At 45.2% G+C, this 17,799-nt stretch overlaps 1 protein-coding gene across 3 annotated transcripts in view; it reads left to right on the top strand.

The window, feature by feature from the left end:
• Positions 1-1,052: 1,052 nt before the first annotated feature.
• Positions 1,053-17,799, top strand: part of sdsl (serine dehydratase-like) — a 42,350-nt gene continuing 25,603 nt past the window's right edge. The window contains exons 1-5 of one of the 3 annotated variants that reach the window (XM_078227008.1): positions 1,053-1,176; positions 1,583-1,658; positions 7,000-7,161; positions 7,274-7,313; positions 15,721-15,860. In XM_078227008.1, the coding sequence (XP_078083134.1) occupies positions 7,003-7,161; positions 7,274-7,313; positions 15,721-15,860 (339 nt within the window). In that variant the 5' untranslated portion in view covers positions 1,053-1,176; positions 1,583-1,658; positions 7,000-7,002. Of the gene's footprint in view, positions 1,261-1,295; positions 1,373-1,582; positions 1,659-6,999; positions 7,162-7,273; positions 7,314-15,720; positions 15,861-17,799 lie in introns of those variants that run through there. The other 2 variants (XM_078227010.1, XM_078227009.1) reach the window with 2 other exon arrangements.

The raw sequence follows: 17,799 nt of genomic DNA, 5'->3' as shown, positions 1-17,799 counted from the left end.
GTCACTGTCTGTGTGGAGTTTGCACATTCTCCTCGTGTCTGCGTGGGTTTCCTCCGGGTGCTCCGGTTTCCTCCCACAGTCCAAAGACGTGCGGGTTAGGTTGATTGGCCATGCTAAAATTGCCCCTTAGTGTCCTGGGATGTGTAGATTAGAGGGATTAGTGGGTAAAATATGTAGGGATGTGGGGGTAGGGCCTGGGTGGGATTGTGGTCGGTGCAGACTCGATGGGCCGAATGGCCTCTTTCTGTACTGTAGGGTTTCTATGATTCTATGATTCTATGACTGCAATGAAGTTACTGTGAAATTCCCCTCGTCGCCACAGTCCAGCGCCTGTTTGGGTCAATGCACCTAACCAGCACATCGTTCAGAATGTGGGAGGAAACCGGAGCACCCGGAGGAAACCCACACAGACAGTGACCCAAGCCGGGAATTGAACCTGGGTCCCTGGCGCTGTGAGGTAGCAGTGCTAACCACTGTGCCATTGTATTAATCTAATATGATAATCCTCAACTCCACTTTCCTGCCTTATCCTCATAACCCTTGACAGAGTGATTAAAAATCTGTCTATGTCAGCCTTGAACATACTGAATGACCCAACCTCTACAACTCTCTGCGAGAAAGAATTCCAAAGGTTCACTCCTTCTGAGAGAAAAAAATCCTCCTCATCTCTATCTTGTGTAAAAACCTCCGTCCCCTTTTCTTTTTTGTCAATGACTTTGACCCTATGTTGTCTTGGATCCAGGCCAATGGGAACTTAATCTTTCCGTCTGCTCCTTCTCTGACCCTCATTTATTTTTTTGTTTGAATATTATTTTCGAATCAGCTGCATTTGCAGATTTTGTACTGAGTTGGTGCAGGTTTGGAGAAGCAGATTAAATGCGTTATCAGAAAAGGCGGAGGATATTCGTGGGGTCTGCATTGCTTTCATTCAGTTTGTGGACAGTAGACTGGTGCCCAGACCAAACACTTTGCAATAACTCATATCCAGTTGGAACCAGTCTTTTACAACGTCAGGGTGGAGCAGAAGTGCTTGATAAGACCCTGGGAAAGTGCCAGCTCTCTGCTGGGAGGTGTAACCAACAGCCAACGCTGAAATAAAAATAAAATCCACTGAGTGGGGCCGAGGTGGCGAAATTACATAATATACAAACGCTAGATACTGACTCAGCGATCAGTGTCAGTCGTTGCGTTTTTTCTTTGTCGCATTTAGTTCGTAACAACTCCCCCTTAATCTTTTCCAGCCTGGCATTAGTCACCGAGGTCAGTTCGATTCCCTGGGGCGGCTCTGGGGTTAGCGACAGGCGGCTGCGGTTGTGCCCACTGCCCGATGTGCTGGTGAAGGGAAGCGGTCTCTCTGCGGTGCCTGTCCCCGGTGAGGGCAGAGCAACTTGGCCCAGGAATATCCCACCAGCTTCAGGGGAGGGGGGAGAGGCTGGCACTGGGAGGCAGGGGGCGGCTTTCCGGAGATGAAGTCTTGAACTAGTTTACTGGGGCAAACTTTAATTTGGGACCGTTAGCTCCAACAGTTTAACCTTGGTCATGAACTCACTTCGACTTTAACCGGCTTTTAATCTCTCCCCAGTTCCAGAGACTCCTCAAGAACTTCGGCAAGTTAGAAAGAAGTCGGATTTTACCCGGGATAAATCACCAAACTGGAGGTAGATATATATTTTTGAACTGAAATCACAGTTTTTACTTTTTTGTTACAAAAACGAACATGAAACCCAGCGTTGAAAAACAAATTATTTGATTTGATTCATTATTGTCGCAAGAATTTGTTTGTAGTGTTTCTTGCATGTTATACAGACAAAGCATATCGTTCATAGAGTATATAGGGGCGAAGGAAAAGAGAGGGTGCAGAATGTAGTGTTGCAGTCATAGCTAGGATGTAGAGAAAGATCAACTTAACATAAGATAGGTTCATTTAAATGTCAGATGGCAGCAAGGAAGAAGCTGTTCTTGAGTTGGTTGGTAAGTGATCTCAGACTTTTGTGTCATTTTCCTGACGGAAGACGTGGAATTGGAAATGAATTGCACCCAGGCAGTTTACTGTGTGCTGGTGTCCGGACTAAAGGAGGGATGTTTAGCTACAGTCTAGTAGTCAGTCCCTGCTGCAAATTGTCTTGAATTGAGAGGTTTGACTGACCAGAGTTCCCCACACCACTTCCTCATGTCCACTCTGCCCATCTGTGCCCCTTGGCGATGCACAGGCACCCAACAGCCAAGAGGAGCTCTGCACAGCAGCACGCTGCAATTTTTTACCATTTAAATAATAGTCCATTTTGCTGTTATTCCTACCAAAATGGATGACCTCACATTTACCAACATTGTACTCCATCTGCCAGACCCTCGCCCACTCACTTAGATGGTTGGAAGATCCCGGGAGCTTGGAGAATCTGGCGTAGAATGGGCTAAGCATATTTAAATGCTACTTTAAATATGTTAGTTGGCCTTGCGCCCTTTCTGGGCGAGATCCGGTTTGTGCCATTAGAAAGGGACCACAATAATTGCAAACCGTTTGGCTCCTGGTGTGAAACCTGTTTTTAGGTGTTCATGCAATTTTCTACGATCGGCGCGATCTGCGCCAAGCACGGCGAGGCCGGAAAATTGCCCCTAATGTTTCGAGTCTGGATAACCCTTCATCAAAGCTGAAGACAATAGGAAATAGGATGAGATTTATATTGTTGTGGGGGGTGGGATGGTGGGGGGAGCTGCGGGGGCTGGATAGAGAGCCAGTGTTTGGTGGAGACAGGAGGGATTGACAACGATGTCATCGAGAAAAAGACAAAGGGAATGTAAATGGTGGTGAACATGGCTAAGAATGGTGCTTGAACTCACACGTGCAACTTTCTTCTGTGTTTCTAATCAACCTGCGTCGAATCAATGCACTGAGAAATGTGAGACCAGTGCTGTGTTCATACACTAACTGTGCTGTCAAGTTCAAGAAGGTTTGAAGTTTTATTTTAAATAATGTATTTTTTTCTCCCCCCCCCCCCCCCACAGTCAGGGTAAGAGGGTAGGAAGGTATCTCAATAATTGAAAGTGTATTTTGTGCTCTTTTGAAAACTACTTGAAACCCCCTTTGTTTGGTGCCACCTTATAGCAGCACAAGGTTGGAAATGTTCTCCTTTACTCTTTCAATGGGATGTCAGCGTCACAAGGCCAGCATTTGTTGCTCACATTGCGGTGGGCCTGGAGTCACATGTAAGGACAAATGGACTTTTACTAATTGATGATAGTTGTCATGGTCACCATTACTGAAACTAGCTTTCAATTTCAGATTTCTCAATTGAATTCAAATTCCACCATCTGTCCATGGTGAGATTCGAACCCGTGTACCCAAATAATTCACCTGAGCCTCGGGAGTACTGGTCCAGTGACATTACTACTATGCCGCCACCATCTCCCTGCAAAGTCATTGAGCCATTTCTGACCACTATGAATTGGTACCTCTGAGTTATGATATCGTGCATTCAAGCCCCACTTCAGAGACCTGGGCACCAACTTTGCCCTCTCAGCTGGAAATAACACACCCCACGACACTCCTTCAAAGAAGGGCAGGGGAGTTTTCCCCAGTGCTCTGACCTAAATTTTTCCTTCATCCAACACCTAAAACAGATGATCTGGTCATTGTCAAATTGCTGTTTGTTGGATCTTGCTGTGCACAACTTGGACTGCCGCATTTTCTACTTTGTAATACTGACTACTGTTCAAAATTTGCTGATGCTATAGTGATGTATTTAGGGAGAGTTGCACTGTTGGAGGGATTGTACTTTGGGTAAGATGATAAGGTTTCATCTGTCTTGTCGGATGGAGGTCAAAGATGGTATGGCATCAGGAAATTCTCCTTGTATCTGGGGCACTGTTCTTCCCTCATTGTCAGTTGTGGCTCAGTGGGTAGCGCTCTTGCCTCTGAGTCAGTATATTGTAAAGTAAAGTTTATTTATTAGTCACAAGAAGGCTTACATTAACACTGCAATGAAGTTATTGTGAAAATCCCCTAGTTGCCACACTCCGGCGTCTGTTCGGGTACACTGAGGGAGAATTTAGCATGACCAATTCACCTAACCTGCACCTCTTTGGACTGTGGGAGGAAACCGGAGCACCCGGAGGAAACACACACAGACACAGGGAGAACGTGCAAACTCCACACAGACGGTGACCCAAGCCAGGAATCGAAGTCGGGTCCCTGGCGCTGTGAGGCAGCAGTGCTAATCACTGTGCCACCATGTGGGTTCAGTTCCCCCACCAGGACTTGAGCACAAGAATCAAAGCTGACATTGCAAGGCATGGTAGCTACACTATTGATGGTGCTATCTTTTGAATGGCTCGTTGAAGTGAGTCCCGATCTGCTCTTGCAGATGGAGAAAAGATTCCATGTGTACTATTTCGAAGAAGAACAGGGCAGTTTAATGCCAGTGATTTGGCCAATACCTATCCTTAATCAACATCATAAAAAAAGATTATCGGACACACTGCTGTCTGTGGGAGCTTGCTGTGCAATAATTGACTGCAGCATTTCCGACTTTACAACAGTGGCTACATTTCAAAAGCATTTAATTGGCTGTAAAATGCTTTGAGAGGTCCAGAGGTTTTGAAAGGTGCTATATAAATTCATGAATTTCTTCTTCCTCAGTGAACATCAGTAAAAGCAGATTATATGGTCTGTTGAACAGGAAATCATATTTGGGTGTTTTTAAAATAATTTCAGAGTGACTGTAAATGGCTTTTACACAGTCTCCAAAGTATGTAGCATTAGAAATAATAGAACACAGTTTGTTGGCTCTGGATGCACTATGTTTGTTGTAATTACACCTTGTCTGTTCCCTCAACAGCAATCATGATAATGGAGGTGGGAGGATCTCGCATGTTCTTTGTTGCAGCATTATTAACATTATACACTGTGCTTCAAATATAATTAGAAAAATGACAAACATCTACTCTTCACTTCAGGTGTTATCTAGGCATCTAACGTGAAGTTAGACTTACATGTATATGTGGCTAAGATGAGCAACATGAAATTCTCAGTGCAGCAATAAACTGTATACACTACAAATGTATGTATCAATCAGCCATCCTCCCTTTGTGATTACTATCTTGTCTGTAAAGGTTTGTAATTATGTTGTTTATTGCAGTTACATTATCTTATGGCTTGTTTATTCAGTCTTAATTGTTCATTGTTATAAAACAAAATGGAGAATTGGATTAAAAGCAAATTCCTGCGGATGCTGGAATCTGAAACCAAAAGAGAAAATGCTGGAAAATCTCAGCAGGTCTGGCAGCATCTGTAAGGGGAGAAAAGAGCTGACGTTACGAGTCCAGATGACCTTTTGTCAAAGCTGACATCCACCACTGACACCTCCAGCTGGCTGAACTGGTTCTGTCAAGCAACAATTTCTCTTTTAACTTGTATCACTTGCTCCAAATAAAAGGTGTGGCTATGGGCTCTCACATGGGTCCCAGTTATGCCTGTCTCTTTATGGATTATGTGGAGCATTCCCTGTCCAGTCCTACTCCGGCCCCCTCCACAGCTCCTTTATTGGTACACCGGTGCCACTTCATGCTATCGTCTGGATCTGGAAAAATTTATCAATTTTGCTTCCAATTTCCACCCCTCTATCATCTTCACATTGTCCATCTCTGACACTGGTCTTTCCTTTCTTCACCTCTCTGTCTCCATTAAAAGCCCACCAACTCCCACATCTACCTTGACTGCAGCTCTTCACACCCCACATCTTCTATGGACTCCATCCCATTCTCTCAGTTCCTTCGCCTCTGCTGCATCTGTTCCGATGATGCCGCTTTCCAAAATAATGCTGCCGATGTGTCTTCTTTCTTCCTCTATCATGGTTTTCCACCCACTATGGTTAACAGAGCTCTCAACCGCATCCAGCCCAACCCCCGGGCCACTGCTCTCACTCCCTCCCCTCCCTCCCAGACCTTTCTGTCACTTGTCATTTCAACACACCACCCTGTTCTCCTGTTCACATTTCTGTCCTTGGCCTTTTGCAATGTTCGAGCGAACCCCAACGTAAACTGGAGGAACAGGACTTCATCTTCCGATTGGGCACTTTACAGCCTTCGGGACTGAACATTGAGTTCAACAGCTTCAGAGGATGAACTCTCCCTTCCACCTTCACCTCATTTCCATTTATTTTATTGCATTTCGTTGCATTTCATTCATCCATTTGATCATCCTTCTTTCCAGCTTTCCCACTGCCACCCCCCACCCCCGTCCCCCTTCCCTTCAGGGCAACAGCTACATTCCTCAGGCAGTCCCTTAACCATCTGTACCTGTGTTCTGCCATTCACACATTTTGATCACTTAATGGACACTTACGGCAACTTCTCAGCCTTCTGTATCCTCATTTACATTCTCTTTGTCCCATTCCACCCCACCTCCCCATCACCCTCATAGTATAATTCTCCGCTGATTCTCTTTCCTCTTAGCTCTGACGAAGGGTCATCTAGACTCGAAATGTTAGCTCTATTCTCTCCCCGCTGATGCTGTCAGACCTGCTGAGATTTTCCAGCATTTTCTGTTTTTGTTTAAGATTCCAGCATCCGCAGTATTTTGCTTTTACCTTTATGAGGATGTACATGGACTACAGCCATGTACCTTTATGAAGGTGTATATGGATTGGAGCCATGTATCGTTATGAGGATGTACATGGACTACAGCCATGTACCTTTATGAAGGTGTATATGGATTGGAGCCATGTATCTTTATGAGGATGTACATGGACTACAGCCATGTACCTTTATGAAGGTGTATATGGATTGGAGCCATGTATCTTTATGAGGATGCCCAGTCCAATTCCAGTGCCAGATACTGGGGAGGAATCTGTAAGTCTTTCTCTTACCCTCACAACTGAAAGAAGATATGTAAAAAAAAAGGATGACGATTGAACTCAAGAGGTGGAAGAATAAAAAATCCATTTAGCCGCTTTTTTTTGAAGAAATCAAGCTGATTCATTCATTTTAATCTTTAATTGATAGACAATGGCAACGACAGATCAGAAAAGCTTCCATATCTGCACACCACTTCACGAAAGTCTGCCACTCTCCAAGGTGGCAGGAACAAGAGTCTACATCAAGCTCGACAATGTGCAGCCAACTGGCTCCTATAAGATAAGAGGAATAGGGTATTTCTGTCAAAAGGTAAGCAGCAAGAAATATGCAAATTAATTTTGCCTTCATATTAAAAGTATTTGGAATTTATATTCACGTTCTGGCATATGCAAAAATAAAAATCGGTACATCACTTTTTCAGGCTGCAGAGAAAGACTGCAAACATTTTGTATGCTCTTCAGGTAAGTCACAACTTACTGGTGAGTACTTCACTCTGTGTAATTGCACAAAGGCCTGTTAACACGATCAAAGCTAAATGATGTATATTCTGATTTCAGAATGTATTTAACACTTGTTGTGTAGGTGCTGTTGATTTGCGGGATTCAAACTGAATACCAATAAGCACGTTTAATATTTACTTAGGGTCGTAGCTCTGTAAAAGTCATAGCTTGGAATCAGCCTGAGATAACTGGAAGCATAAAGCAAAACCAATTTACCGATTTTGCATTACATGACACATGTTATCTAATGGTGACAAGTATATGAAATAATAGCCTCAAAGCAGACATTAGCTAAAATCCTTATGTACCCAATTTTCCACTGTGGGTGGGGAGAACATTGAATTGAATTGAATTAATCCAGAGTCACATTTACAATGGAAGTCTGAAGTGCGATTAATCGGTGATCTACATTGATTATTGCTGGGAAACCCCTGATGGGGAAACATTCATGATGAAGTAAATTTGAGATCACATAAAACTCAGCTTACTGTATCCTAACTCACACCAAGTCCTATTCCCCCATCACCACTGTGCTCACTGACCCATATAGACTCCATTTTAAAATTCACATTCTTGATTTCAAATCAAAGAACAAAGAACAATACAGCACAGGAACAGGCCCTCCGGCCCTCCAAGCCTGCACCGATCATGTGTTCCTAACTAGACCATCCGTTTGTATCCCTCTATTCCCAGTCTGTTCATGTGGCTATCTAGATAAGTCTTAAATGATCCTAGCGTGTCTGCCTCAACCACCTTGCTTGGTAGTGCATTCCAGGCCCCACCACCCTCTGTGTCTAAAAAACATCCCCGGCATATCTGTATTGAACCTTGCCCCCCTTACCTTGAACTTGTGACCCCTTGTGTTTGTCATTTCTGACCTGAGAAAAAGCTTCCAACTGTTCACCCTATCTATGCCCTTCATAATTTTATAAACTTCTATTAGGTTGCCCCTCAACCTCCGTCTTTCCAGGGAGAACAACCCTAGTTTACTCAATCTCACCTCATAGCTCATACCCTCCATACCAGGCAACTTCCTGGTAAACCTTTTCTGCACCCTCTCCAAAGCCTCCACGTCCTTCTGGTAGTGTGGCGACCAGAACTGGACGCAGTATTCCAAATGTGGCCTAACCAACGTTCTATATAACTGCAACATCATATGCCAACTTTTATACTCTATGCCCCGTCCAATAAAGGTAAGCATGCCATATGCCTTCTTCACCACCTTTTCCAGCTGTGCTGCCACCTTTAAGGATCTGTGGACTTGCACACCCAGATTCCTCTGTGTGTCTATACTCCTGATGGTTCTGCCATTTATTGTATAGCTCCCCCTGCATTAGATCTACCAAAATGCATCATTTCGCATTTATCTGGATTAAATTCCATCTGCCATTTCTCCGCCCAATTTTCCAGCCTATCTATATCCTGCTGTATTCTCTGACAATGTTCATCACTATCCGCAACTCCAGCAATCTTTGTGTCGTCTGCAAACTTACTAATCAGACCAGCTACATCTTCTTCCAAATCATTCATATATATCACAAACAGCAGAGGTCCCAGTACAGAGCCCTGCGGAACACCACTCGTCACAGACCTCCAATCAGAAAAAGACCCCTCCACTGCTACTTTCTGTCTTCTATGGCCAAGCCAGTTCTGTACCCATCTAGCTAGTTCACCTTTGATCCCATGAGATTTAACCTTTTGCACCAGCCTGCCATGAGGGACCTTGTCAAATGATTTACTAAAATCCATGTAGACGACATCCACGGCCCTTCCCTCGTCAATCATTTTTGTCACCTCCTCAAAAAACTCAACCAAATTTGTGAGGCATGACCTCCCTCGTACAAAACCATGTTGTCTATCGCTAATGAGACTGTTCAGTTCTAAATGTGTATAGATCCTATCTCTGAGAATCTTCTCCAACAATTTCCCTACCACAAACGTCAAGTCACTGGCCTATAATTACCTGGGTTATCCTTGCTACCCTTCTTAAATAACAGGACCACATTTGCTATCCTCCAATCCTATGGGACCTCACCTGATGCCATCTGGCCCTGGGGATTTGTCTACCTTAATGCTTCCTAAAACACCCAACACTTCCTCCCTTATAATTGCGATTTGTTCTAACGGGTCTACACATCCCTCTGAGACACTACCAATCAACGTGTCCCTCCTTTGTGAATACTGATGCAAAGTATCCATTTAGGATCTCACCTACTTCCTTGGGTTCTAAGCATAATTCCCTTCCTTTCACAGTCTTGCCCCTCTCCACGTCTGTAATCTCCTGCACCCTCTGAGATATCTATGATTTCTAATTCTGGCCCTTTGAGCGTATCTGAGTTTAATCAATCCACCAATAGAATCATAGAATCATAGGGGCGGCTCGGTGGCACAGTGGTTAGCACTGTTGCCTCACAGCGCCAGGGACCCGGGTTCGTTTCCTGGCTTGGGTCACTGTCTGTATGGAGTTTGCACGTTCTCTCTGTGCCTGCGTGGGTTTCCTCTGGGTGCTCCAGTTTCCTCCCACAGTCTGAAAGACGTGCTGGTTGGATGCATTGATCCGAACAGGCGCGGAGTGTGGAGACGAGGGGAATTTCACAGTAACTTCATTGAAGTGTTAATGTAAGCCTTACTTGTGACTAATAAATTAACTTTAACTTCAACCCTACAGTGCAGAAGGAGGCCATTCGGTCCATCGAGCCTGTATTGACAACAGTCCCACCCAGGCCCTATCCCTGTAACCCCACGTATTTACCCTGCTGATCTTCCTGATCCTCCTAATGTTCAATTTAGCATGGCCAGTCCATCACAGTTGTATCTTCCAACTGTCCAAGCCCTAAGCTCGGAAATTCTCTCATTAAAGCTCTAACTCTCCTGGGGAGATGGTGGCATCGTGTAATGTCACTGGACTAATAATTCAGAGGCACAGGCCCGAGAGACATGGGTCCAAATCCCACCATGGCTAGCTGGTGGAATTTAAATTAAATGAATAAATCGGGAATTGAAAGTGACGACCATGTTCATAGAATCCCCACAGTACAGAAGGAGGGCATTTGGCCCATCGAGCCTGCACCGATCACAATCCCACCCAGGCCCTATCCCCGTAGCCCCACGTATTAACCCTGCTAGTCCCCCAACACTAAGGGCAGGATTTTACATCCTCAATTGTGCAAGACCAGAAATCCCCGCCCGTGGTCAACGGACATTTCTGTTGTCTGCCTCTTGCCTGTTCCAATTCCATGGCGGGGGGTAGAATTCCGGCATAAGGGTCAACTTAACATGAGCAATCCACTTAACCTGCACATCTTTGGACTGTGGGAGGAAACCGGAGCACCCGGAGGAAACCTACGCAGACACGGGGAGAAAGTGCAAACTCCACACAGACAGTGACCCAAGCCGGGAATCGAACCCGGGTCCCTGGCACTGTGAGACAGCAGTGCTAACCACTGTGTCACCGTGCCACCCTTATGTTGAATGTCAATTGTTTTCATCTGATTCACTAATGCCTCTAAGGGTCATCTTTACCTGGTCTGACCCACGGCCATATGGTTGACTCTTAACTGTCCTCTGAAATGGCCTAGCAAGCCACTCAATTCAAGGGCAATTAAGGATGTGCAATGAATGTTGCCCCATGAAAGTTTATTAAAAAATCTTATCTTTCCTCCTTAAAAACTACTTTTTTTTGCTCAAATGGCTCCTTATGAGGCACACTGTTAAATGTTGCTTTATAATGCTCCTGTGAAGCATCATGGGATGTTTAATTCAGGTAAAGGTGCTATATAAATACAAGTTGCTGTCACAATAATGAATTAAAATTTTAATCTAGAATCAGTTCAGCGAGTATAAACGAGGAAGTGAAAAGTCCTGTGACTTGGATACTGCTCTGATGACTGGTACAATGTGACCAGGTGTCTCTGTGTAGCAGATGCACTGGGGGATGAAATCTTCTCCATTCTTTGCATTTCAGTGGACTAATGAAAACAGCAAGATGCTTCAAGAAAATTGATCCCATTTGTTTGCTGAATTGCAAGTATGTAAATGAATTTCAAGTCACGGTGTTCTGGCCTTGAGAACCTGCATAAAAGAGGTTCTGTTAAGGCGTTACACCTGTGCGGAAATGCAAAATTGACATCAGCAGAACAATACGTCCAAAAAGCAGGATTGCTGTGAATTAAGAAATATTCTTTGACACTTTGTAATTCTGCATTTTAACACAACTATAGAAATACACAGAGATCTTGTGGCACAGTGTGTAGCGAACCTGCCTCTGAGCCAGACGCTCCGGGTTCGAATCCTACTCCAAAACTTGATGGTCAAAGAAAGTGCGTTCATAATGTGGTCAAACAGGTTGAGTGTCAACCTGCAGCTCCTTCCAAACATACCAATGGTTGGCGGTAAGAGTGGGAGAGACACCTGGTCAGCCACGCTTGATGTGGAGTGGAGCTCCTCAAGCCATAAGCCCCTGGTGATAGACTAGCGATCTGTTCCAGGAATTACTAGCTATGGAAACAGTGCAGTACTAGGTCTGGGAAGAGAATTGGGAAAAATACACACGTTTGCTCTGATAGCTTGCTTGCTAAGAGTTCAATGCTGTATGATATTGAGTCATACACTTGGCAGACTTAAGCGCTTGTTTGTTGAATAGCGGTGGGGGGAACAGGTGGTTTCAGTCCTGTTGTCACTTAACAGCAACGCACTTTCCAACAGGAATCACTTGACTGTGACTTGCAGTGAAAAGCCTGAGTGTTTTCTGTCTCCTCCTTAAGTGAGTGAGACAAATTATGTGCTGAGTGGCTGTTTTCCCTGGCTGGAGAGTCTTGAACTCGGGGTCATGGCCTCAGGATAAGGGATTAACCATTTAGAAATGAGGAGTGGAGACATTTTTTTCACTTGGGGGCTTGTGAGTTGATGAAATTGTCTACCCCATAAGGATGTTCAGTCATTGAGTATATTGAAGGCTGAGATCGATAGAGTTTCGGGATGGAACGGGAGAATGGAGTTGATGTAAAGGATCAGCCATGACCTTATTGAACAGCAAAGCAGACTCGAGAGTCTGTGCTGCTGATCCTAGTTCTTCTTATGTGCAACATCCCACGCCTTTTGAACCATTATCACAAAGGCTACAAGGATAAGTATGGATGAAGGAGACCATCTGCTCACATTAAGATATAAAATAGGAGGAAAAGTAGGCCATTCGACCTTTGAGATGGCTCCAAGATTCAATAAAATCCTGGCTGATCTTCAAACCTAACTTTCCTTTCCCTCTCTATATTCCCATAGCCCTTGATCTTCTTAGAATTCAGAAATCAAATGATTGATCTTGGGTGTGAATATACAATGTCTCAGCATCCATAGCCCTCGGTTAGAGAATTTCAAAGATTCTCAAATCTGAGTAAAGAAATTTCTTCCCATCTCAGTCCTAACTGGCCAATCCCTTTTCCTGAGACAGGCAGCGGAATTTTCCCATCCTGCCCTCCACGGGAATCATAGCGGGTGGGACACGGACCATGCAAGGGCCCCTTGACCTCGGGTGGGAATTTCCGGCCTTGGAGTGAGCACGGCCGGAAAATCCCACCCAATGTTTCCTAGTTCTAGACTCTTTGGTCAGGTGAGACATTCTCTCAGAATTTTACATGTTTCAGTCAGAGCGTCATATTCTTCTAAACTGCAGAGAATGTAGGCCCGTTCTGCTTGACATCTCCACACAGGACAGCATTCTCAACCCAGGAATCAATCTAGTTAACCTTTGTTGTACCTCCTCTGGGGGAAGAATATCCTTCCTTTGGTATGGAGATGAAAATTTACTTCAGATGTAGTCCTCCCAAGGTCCTGCATGATTGCAGCAAGTCTTCTTGGAGTCCAATCTCCTTGCAATAGAGGACAACATACCATTAGCCTTCTCAATTTCTTACAAGTTACATTTTCTGAGTTTTGTGCACAGGGACATCTAAATCCCTCTGAGCACCAACATTTAACTCTTTTTTATTCATTTGTGGGACATGGGCGTTGCAGGCTGGCCAGCATTTGTTGTCCATCCTTAGTTGTCCTTGAGTTGAGTGGCCATTTCAGAGGGCAGTTGAGAGTCAACTATCTTGTTGTGGCTCTGGAGTCACACGTAGGCCAGACCAGGTAAGGACGGCAGATTTCCCTCTCTAAAGGACATTAGTGAACCTGATGGGTTTTTCTGACAATCGTCATCAGTAGATTCTTAATTCCAGATTTTTTTTTATTGAATTCAAATTCCACCATCTGCCGTGGCGGGATTCGAACTCAGGTCCCCAGAACATTAGATAAGTTTCTGGATTAAGGTCTAGCGATAATGTCACTAGGTCATTGCCTCTTCCTCACCATTTTAAAAAAAATCTGATTTTTGATTCTTCCGACCAGAGTGAATGATCTCACATTTGCAGACACTGGCCGGAATTCTCTGGCCATTCACACTGCCTGCAAGCAAGGATGGGGAATTTGGCGCTCAGCCAAATCTCTGTTCACTGCAGCGGGACCAGAGAATCCCACTGTGGCATGAACGGCCGGAGAAATCCAGTCACTATATTCCATCTGCCAGTTTTTGCCCATCTGTTAAGCCAGTCTATATCTTTTTGCAGACTCTTTGGGCGAGAATTTACAGCCTTGCTCGGTCCGAGACCGGGACTTCCTGTCCGAAGTCAATGGAACTTCCTGTTGTTCACCCCTCGCCCGCTCCAATTCCGATGGCGGGTGGGGGCGGTAGAATTCCGGCGATTGTGACCGCCTCATACCTTACTTTCCCACCTAACTCTTATTTTAAGAGCACCGTCGGTTCCTCTCTGACTTTCTTCAGTGCCTGTTAATTGGAACTATGTTCTCTTCTATTTTCTTGTTATTTATTTGGTTTTCAACCTCCACACCCGAGTTACATCCTAGTGTCCCCAAAGCCAATGTCTGGTCAATGCATGATTCACTTCTTTATTCATTCACGGGATGTGAGCATTGCTGGCTGGGCCAGCATTTATTATCCATTCCAGTTGCCCTTGAGGAGATAGTGGTGAGCAGTAGAAAATCCTATCCTGCTTTTCGGTATTTGGTGTTCCTGCAGACGTTTGAATGCTTCATGGAATCATAGAATCATAGAATCCCTACAGTGGAGAATGAGATCATTCAGCTCATTGAGTCTGCACCGACCACAATCCCGTAACCCCACATAGTTACTCTACTAATCCCCTGACACTAAGGGGCAATTTAGGGCCAATCAACTAACCCGCACATCTTTGGACTGTGGAAGGAAACTGGAGCACCCGAAGGAAACCCACGCAGCCACGGGGAGAATGTGCAAACTCCACACAGACAGTGACCCAAGACTGGAATTGAACACAGGTCCCTGGCACTGTGAGGCAGCAGAGCTAACCACGATTTCACAGAATAGAATAACCTTTTTTATAGTTAATAGTTTTTAATAGTATATTTAACAAAAAAATGGGAAGGGGTGCAAAGTTTGTACCAGTTGCAAGGAAACCCGCTGATTCTTTTAAAAGATGGTGACAATTTTCTTTCCTCTCTTGAAGGTACTGACCCTTGCAGGACTATAGTATATGTAATGATAGAAGTGAACCATAGTCATTTTTCTGAAACTTGTTTACGAGTGCTGCTGCTGCATCTTTAGTTTCCCTGAAAATGTTGTACGTTTAAGTTTGTTTATTAGTGTCGCAAGTAGGCTTACATTAACACTGCAATGAAGTTACCGTGAAAATCCCCTAGCCGTCACACTCCGGCGCCTGTTCGGATTCACTGGGGGAGAATTTAGCACGGCCAATGCACCTAACCAGCACGTCTTTCAGACTGTGGGAGGAAACTGGAGCACCCGGAGGAAACCCAACCCACCCAGACACTGGGAGGACCAAGCCAGGAATCGAGCCCGGGTCCCTGGCGCTGTGAGGCAGCTGGGTTAACTACTGTGCTGCTTTGAGCTGCTGTACTCCCCTGGGAATATTGCTCCCATGATGTTCTTGGATAGGAAATACCAGAGATGATAATGATGAAGAGGTGGAAACAACATAACTCCAAGTCAGGCTATTGGGTGTTCCAGAGGGGAGCTTGAAGCTGCTCCTATCATTTGGGGTCATTTTAGCATCGTTCCAGCCAGTACAGCTAGCCAAGCATATGGAAAGGGGCGAGGGTGTTGTGGGGGGTTTCAAACTTGGTCTGTATGGTAACCATAAGGGAATCCAAATCACTTTTTTCCCATAATGGGCACATCCTACTGATCTGTTGAGCTTCAGTGAGGATAGTTTATAGTCAATAGCTTGTTTGAACTCTATACATAAAAAGTGAAAATGTGCTGTCATGGAGAAACCCCTCAGTTGCCCGTCTTGTTCTAATAGCTTTGATCTTACAGGAGGGAATGCGGGCCTGGCTGCTGCCTTTGCTGCTCAGAAGCTCCAGATTCCTGCCACCATTCTGGTTCCCAGCAGCACACCAGAGTTTACCATCCAGAAATTGAAGGAACATGGAGCCTTTGTGGAAGTGGTTGGGAAGGTATGTACGCCATTGTCAGAACAGTCCGTGATGCTCCGTCCAATTGAGGGACCTTGCTGATGGCAGTCGTGGTGTGGGCGGGTGTGGGTGGTGTGGTGGCGGGGGAGGTGGGAGGGGGGGGGTGGTGGCGGGGGCGTGGGTGGTGTGAGTGAGTGGTGTGGGTGGATGGGTGGGTGTGTGGGTGGTGTGGGGTGAGTCGGTGGGGGGTGTGTGGGTGGCTGTTGGGGGTATGATGAGGCACCTTGGAGAAGCTGTTTTATTTTCAATCGATTTTTGCCATTTTCACAACATTGGGGTGGAAACATTGTACACGGTGCAGTGCTGCTGTGTCGGGCATGGCCCAGTTGCGGGCACTCTTGCCACTGCGTCTGAAGGTTGTGGGTTCAATTTCAACTTCAGGACTTGAACACAAATATCAAGGCTGATACTTCAGTGCAGTGCTGAGGGAGTGCTACACTGTCAGAAATGCTGTCTGTCAGGTGAGATGCTAAACCCATCCTCTCAGGTGGACCTAAAAGATCCCAGAGCACCATTTCTAAGAAATGCAGGAGAGTTATCCTCAGTGTCCCGGCCAATATTTATCTCTCAAACAGTATCACATGGCTGTATGTGGGAGCTTGCACATTGCTTGCCATGTTTCCTACATTATAATCGGGATAAGACTGTAAAAATTATTCATTGGCTGGAAAGCATTTTAGGGTATTTGTCCTGAGCATGTGAAAGATGCTATGTAAGTGTAAGGCCAGGTCCTCTGGTCCCGCCACTGTCAGTGGGAATTCCCATTGAAGCCACCCCATACCACTGGGAAACCCGCGGTTTTGGGTGCACTGCCAGCGGGACCAGAGAATCCCGCTGGCATGAACGGCTGGACAATTCCGGCCACAGTCCCCACAAGAAAGAAAAACAAGATTGAAAGTTGGAAGTTTATTAGTCACAATAAGGCTTACATTAACACCGCAATGAAGCTACTGTGAAAATCCCCTAGTCGCCACACTCCAGCGCCTGTTCGGGTACACTGAGGGAGAATTTAGCATGGTCAATGCACCTAACCAGCACATCTTTGGACTGTGGAAGAAAACCGGAGCACCTGGAGGAAATCCACGCAGACACAGGGAGAATGTGCAGACTCCACACAGACAGTGACCCAAGCCCGGGGATTGAACCCGGGTCCTTGGTGCTGTGAGGCAGCAGTGCTAACCTCCAAGCCAACAAGATACAGCATTGCACCCAATCTTGGGCTTGATCTGACGCTTGACTTAGCCAAAAGGCCAGGAAGCGATGTGTGTGCGGAGTCTCATACCAAAGTTGCAGTCGGCCATATTGTGTCAGAGCAGGAGCAAACCTGGTGAGGAGGAATAGCTGTCCCACTTCTTGATGTGTGTGAAAACTATTTGGCTGAGTGAAGTAGATTGTGTATTCATGAAAATATCTCCAAGTGTGGCCCTGCACCCTTTGTTTTCCTAGTAATAAGAGCACTTCAGAATATTTGAATGTAAAAATAACTAACTGAAAGATGAATGAAATGAATGTGTAATGTTCTAATTCTCTGCGGATATTGGAACAAACGGTGTTGTATTTGTTTTGTTCCGTACGTTGCTCTTGGTAGTTTAGCTTAACAGCTGTGCCAGCACTCTGAGACATTTCAAAAGCACTCGAAAGTTAGTGGCTTGAGACACCCAGCTCTGGATTCAATGAGTCTGCTGTTAAATCTGCTGAGGCCTGCTGTTAGTCACAATTCCAATTCAGGCTCCGCTCAGCATTGGTTGACGGGAGCCCAGCCCACTGTAGTCATTGGCCTCCTCTGTCTTTGCCTATCCATTTGGTTAACTTCGAATTTTCCAACTCATTGAACTGAATGAACCTTACATGTCACTCAAAGTTTTTGCCTGGTTGAGGCTGTTATTAACCATGTGCAGTTTCTATTCCCCAGATATCAGAC

Source organism: Mustelus asterias, chromosome 13, assembly GCF_964213995.1.
Source record: "Mustelus asterias chromosome 13, sMusAst1.hap1.1, whole genome shotgun sequence".
NCBI lineage: Eukaryota > Metazoa > Chordata > Chondrichthyes > Carcharhiniformes > Triakidae > Mustelus > Mustelus asterias.
Note: the sequence above shows the minus strand (reverse complement) of the source record. Positions and strands in the feature narration are given on the sequence as shown.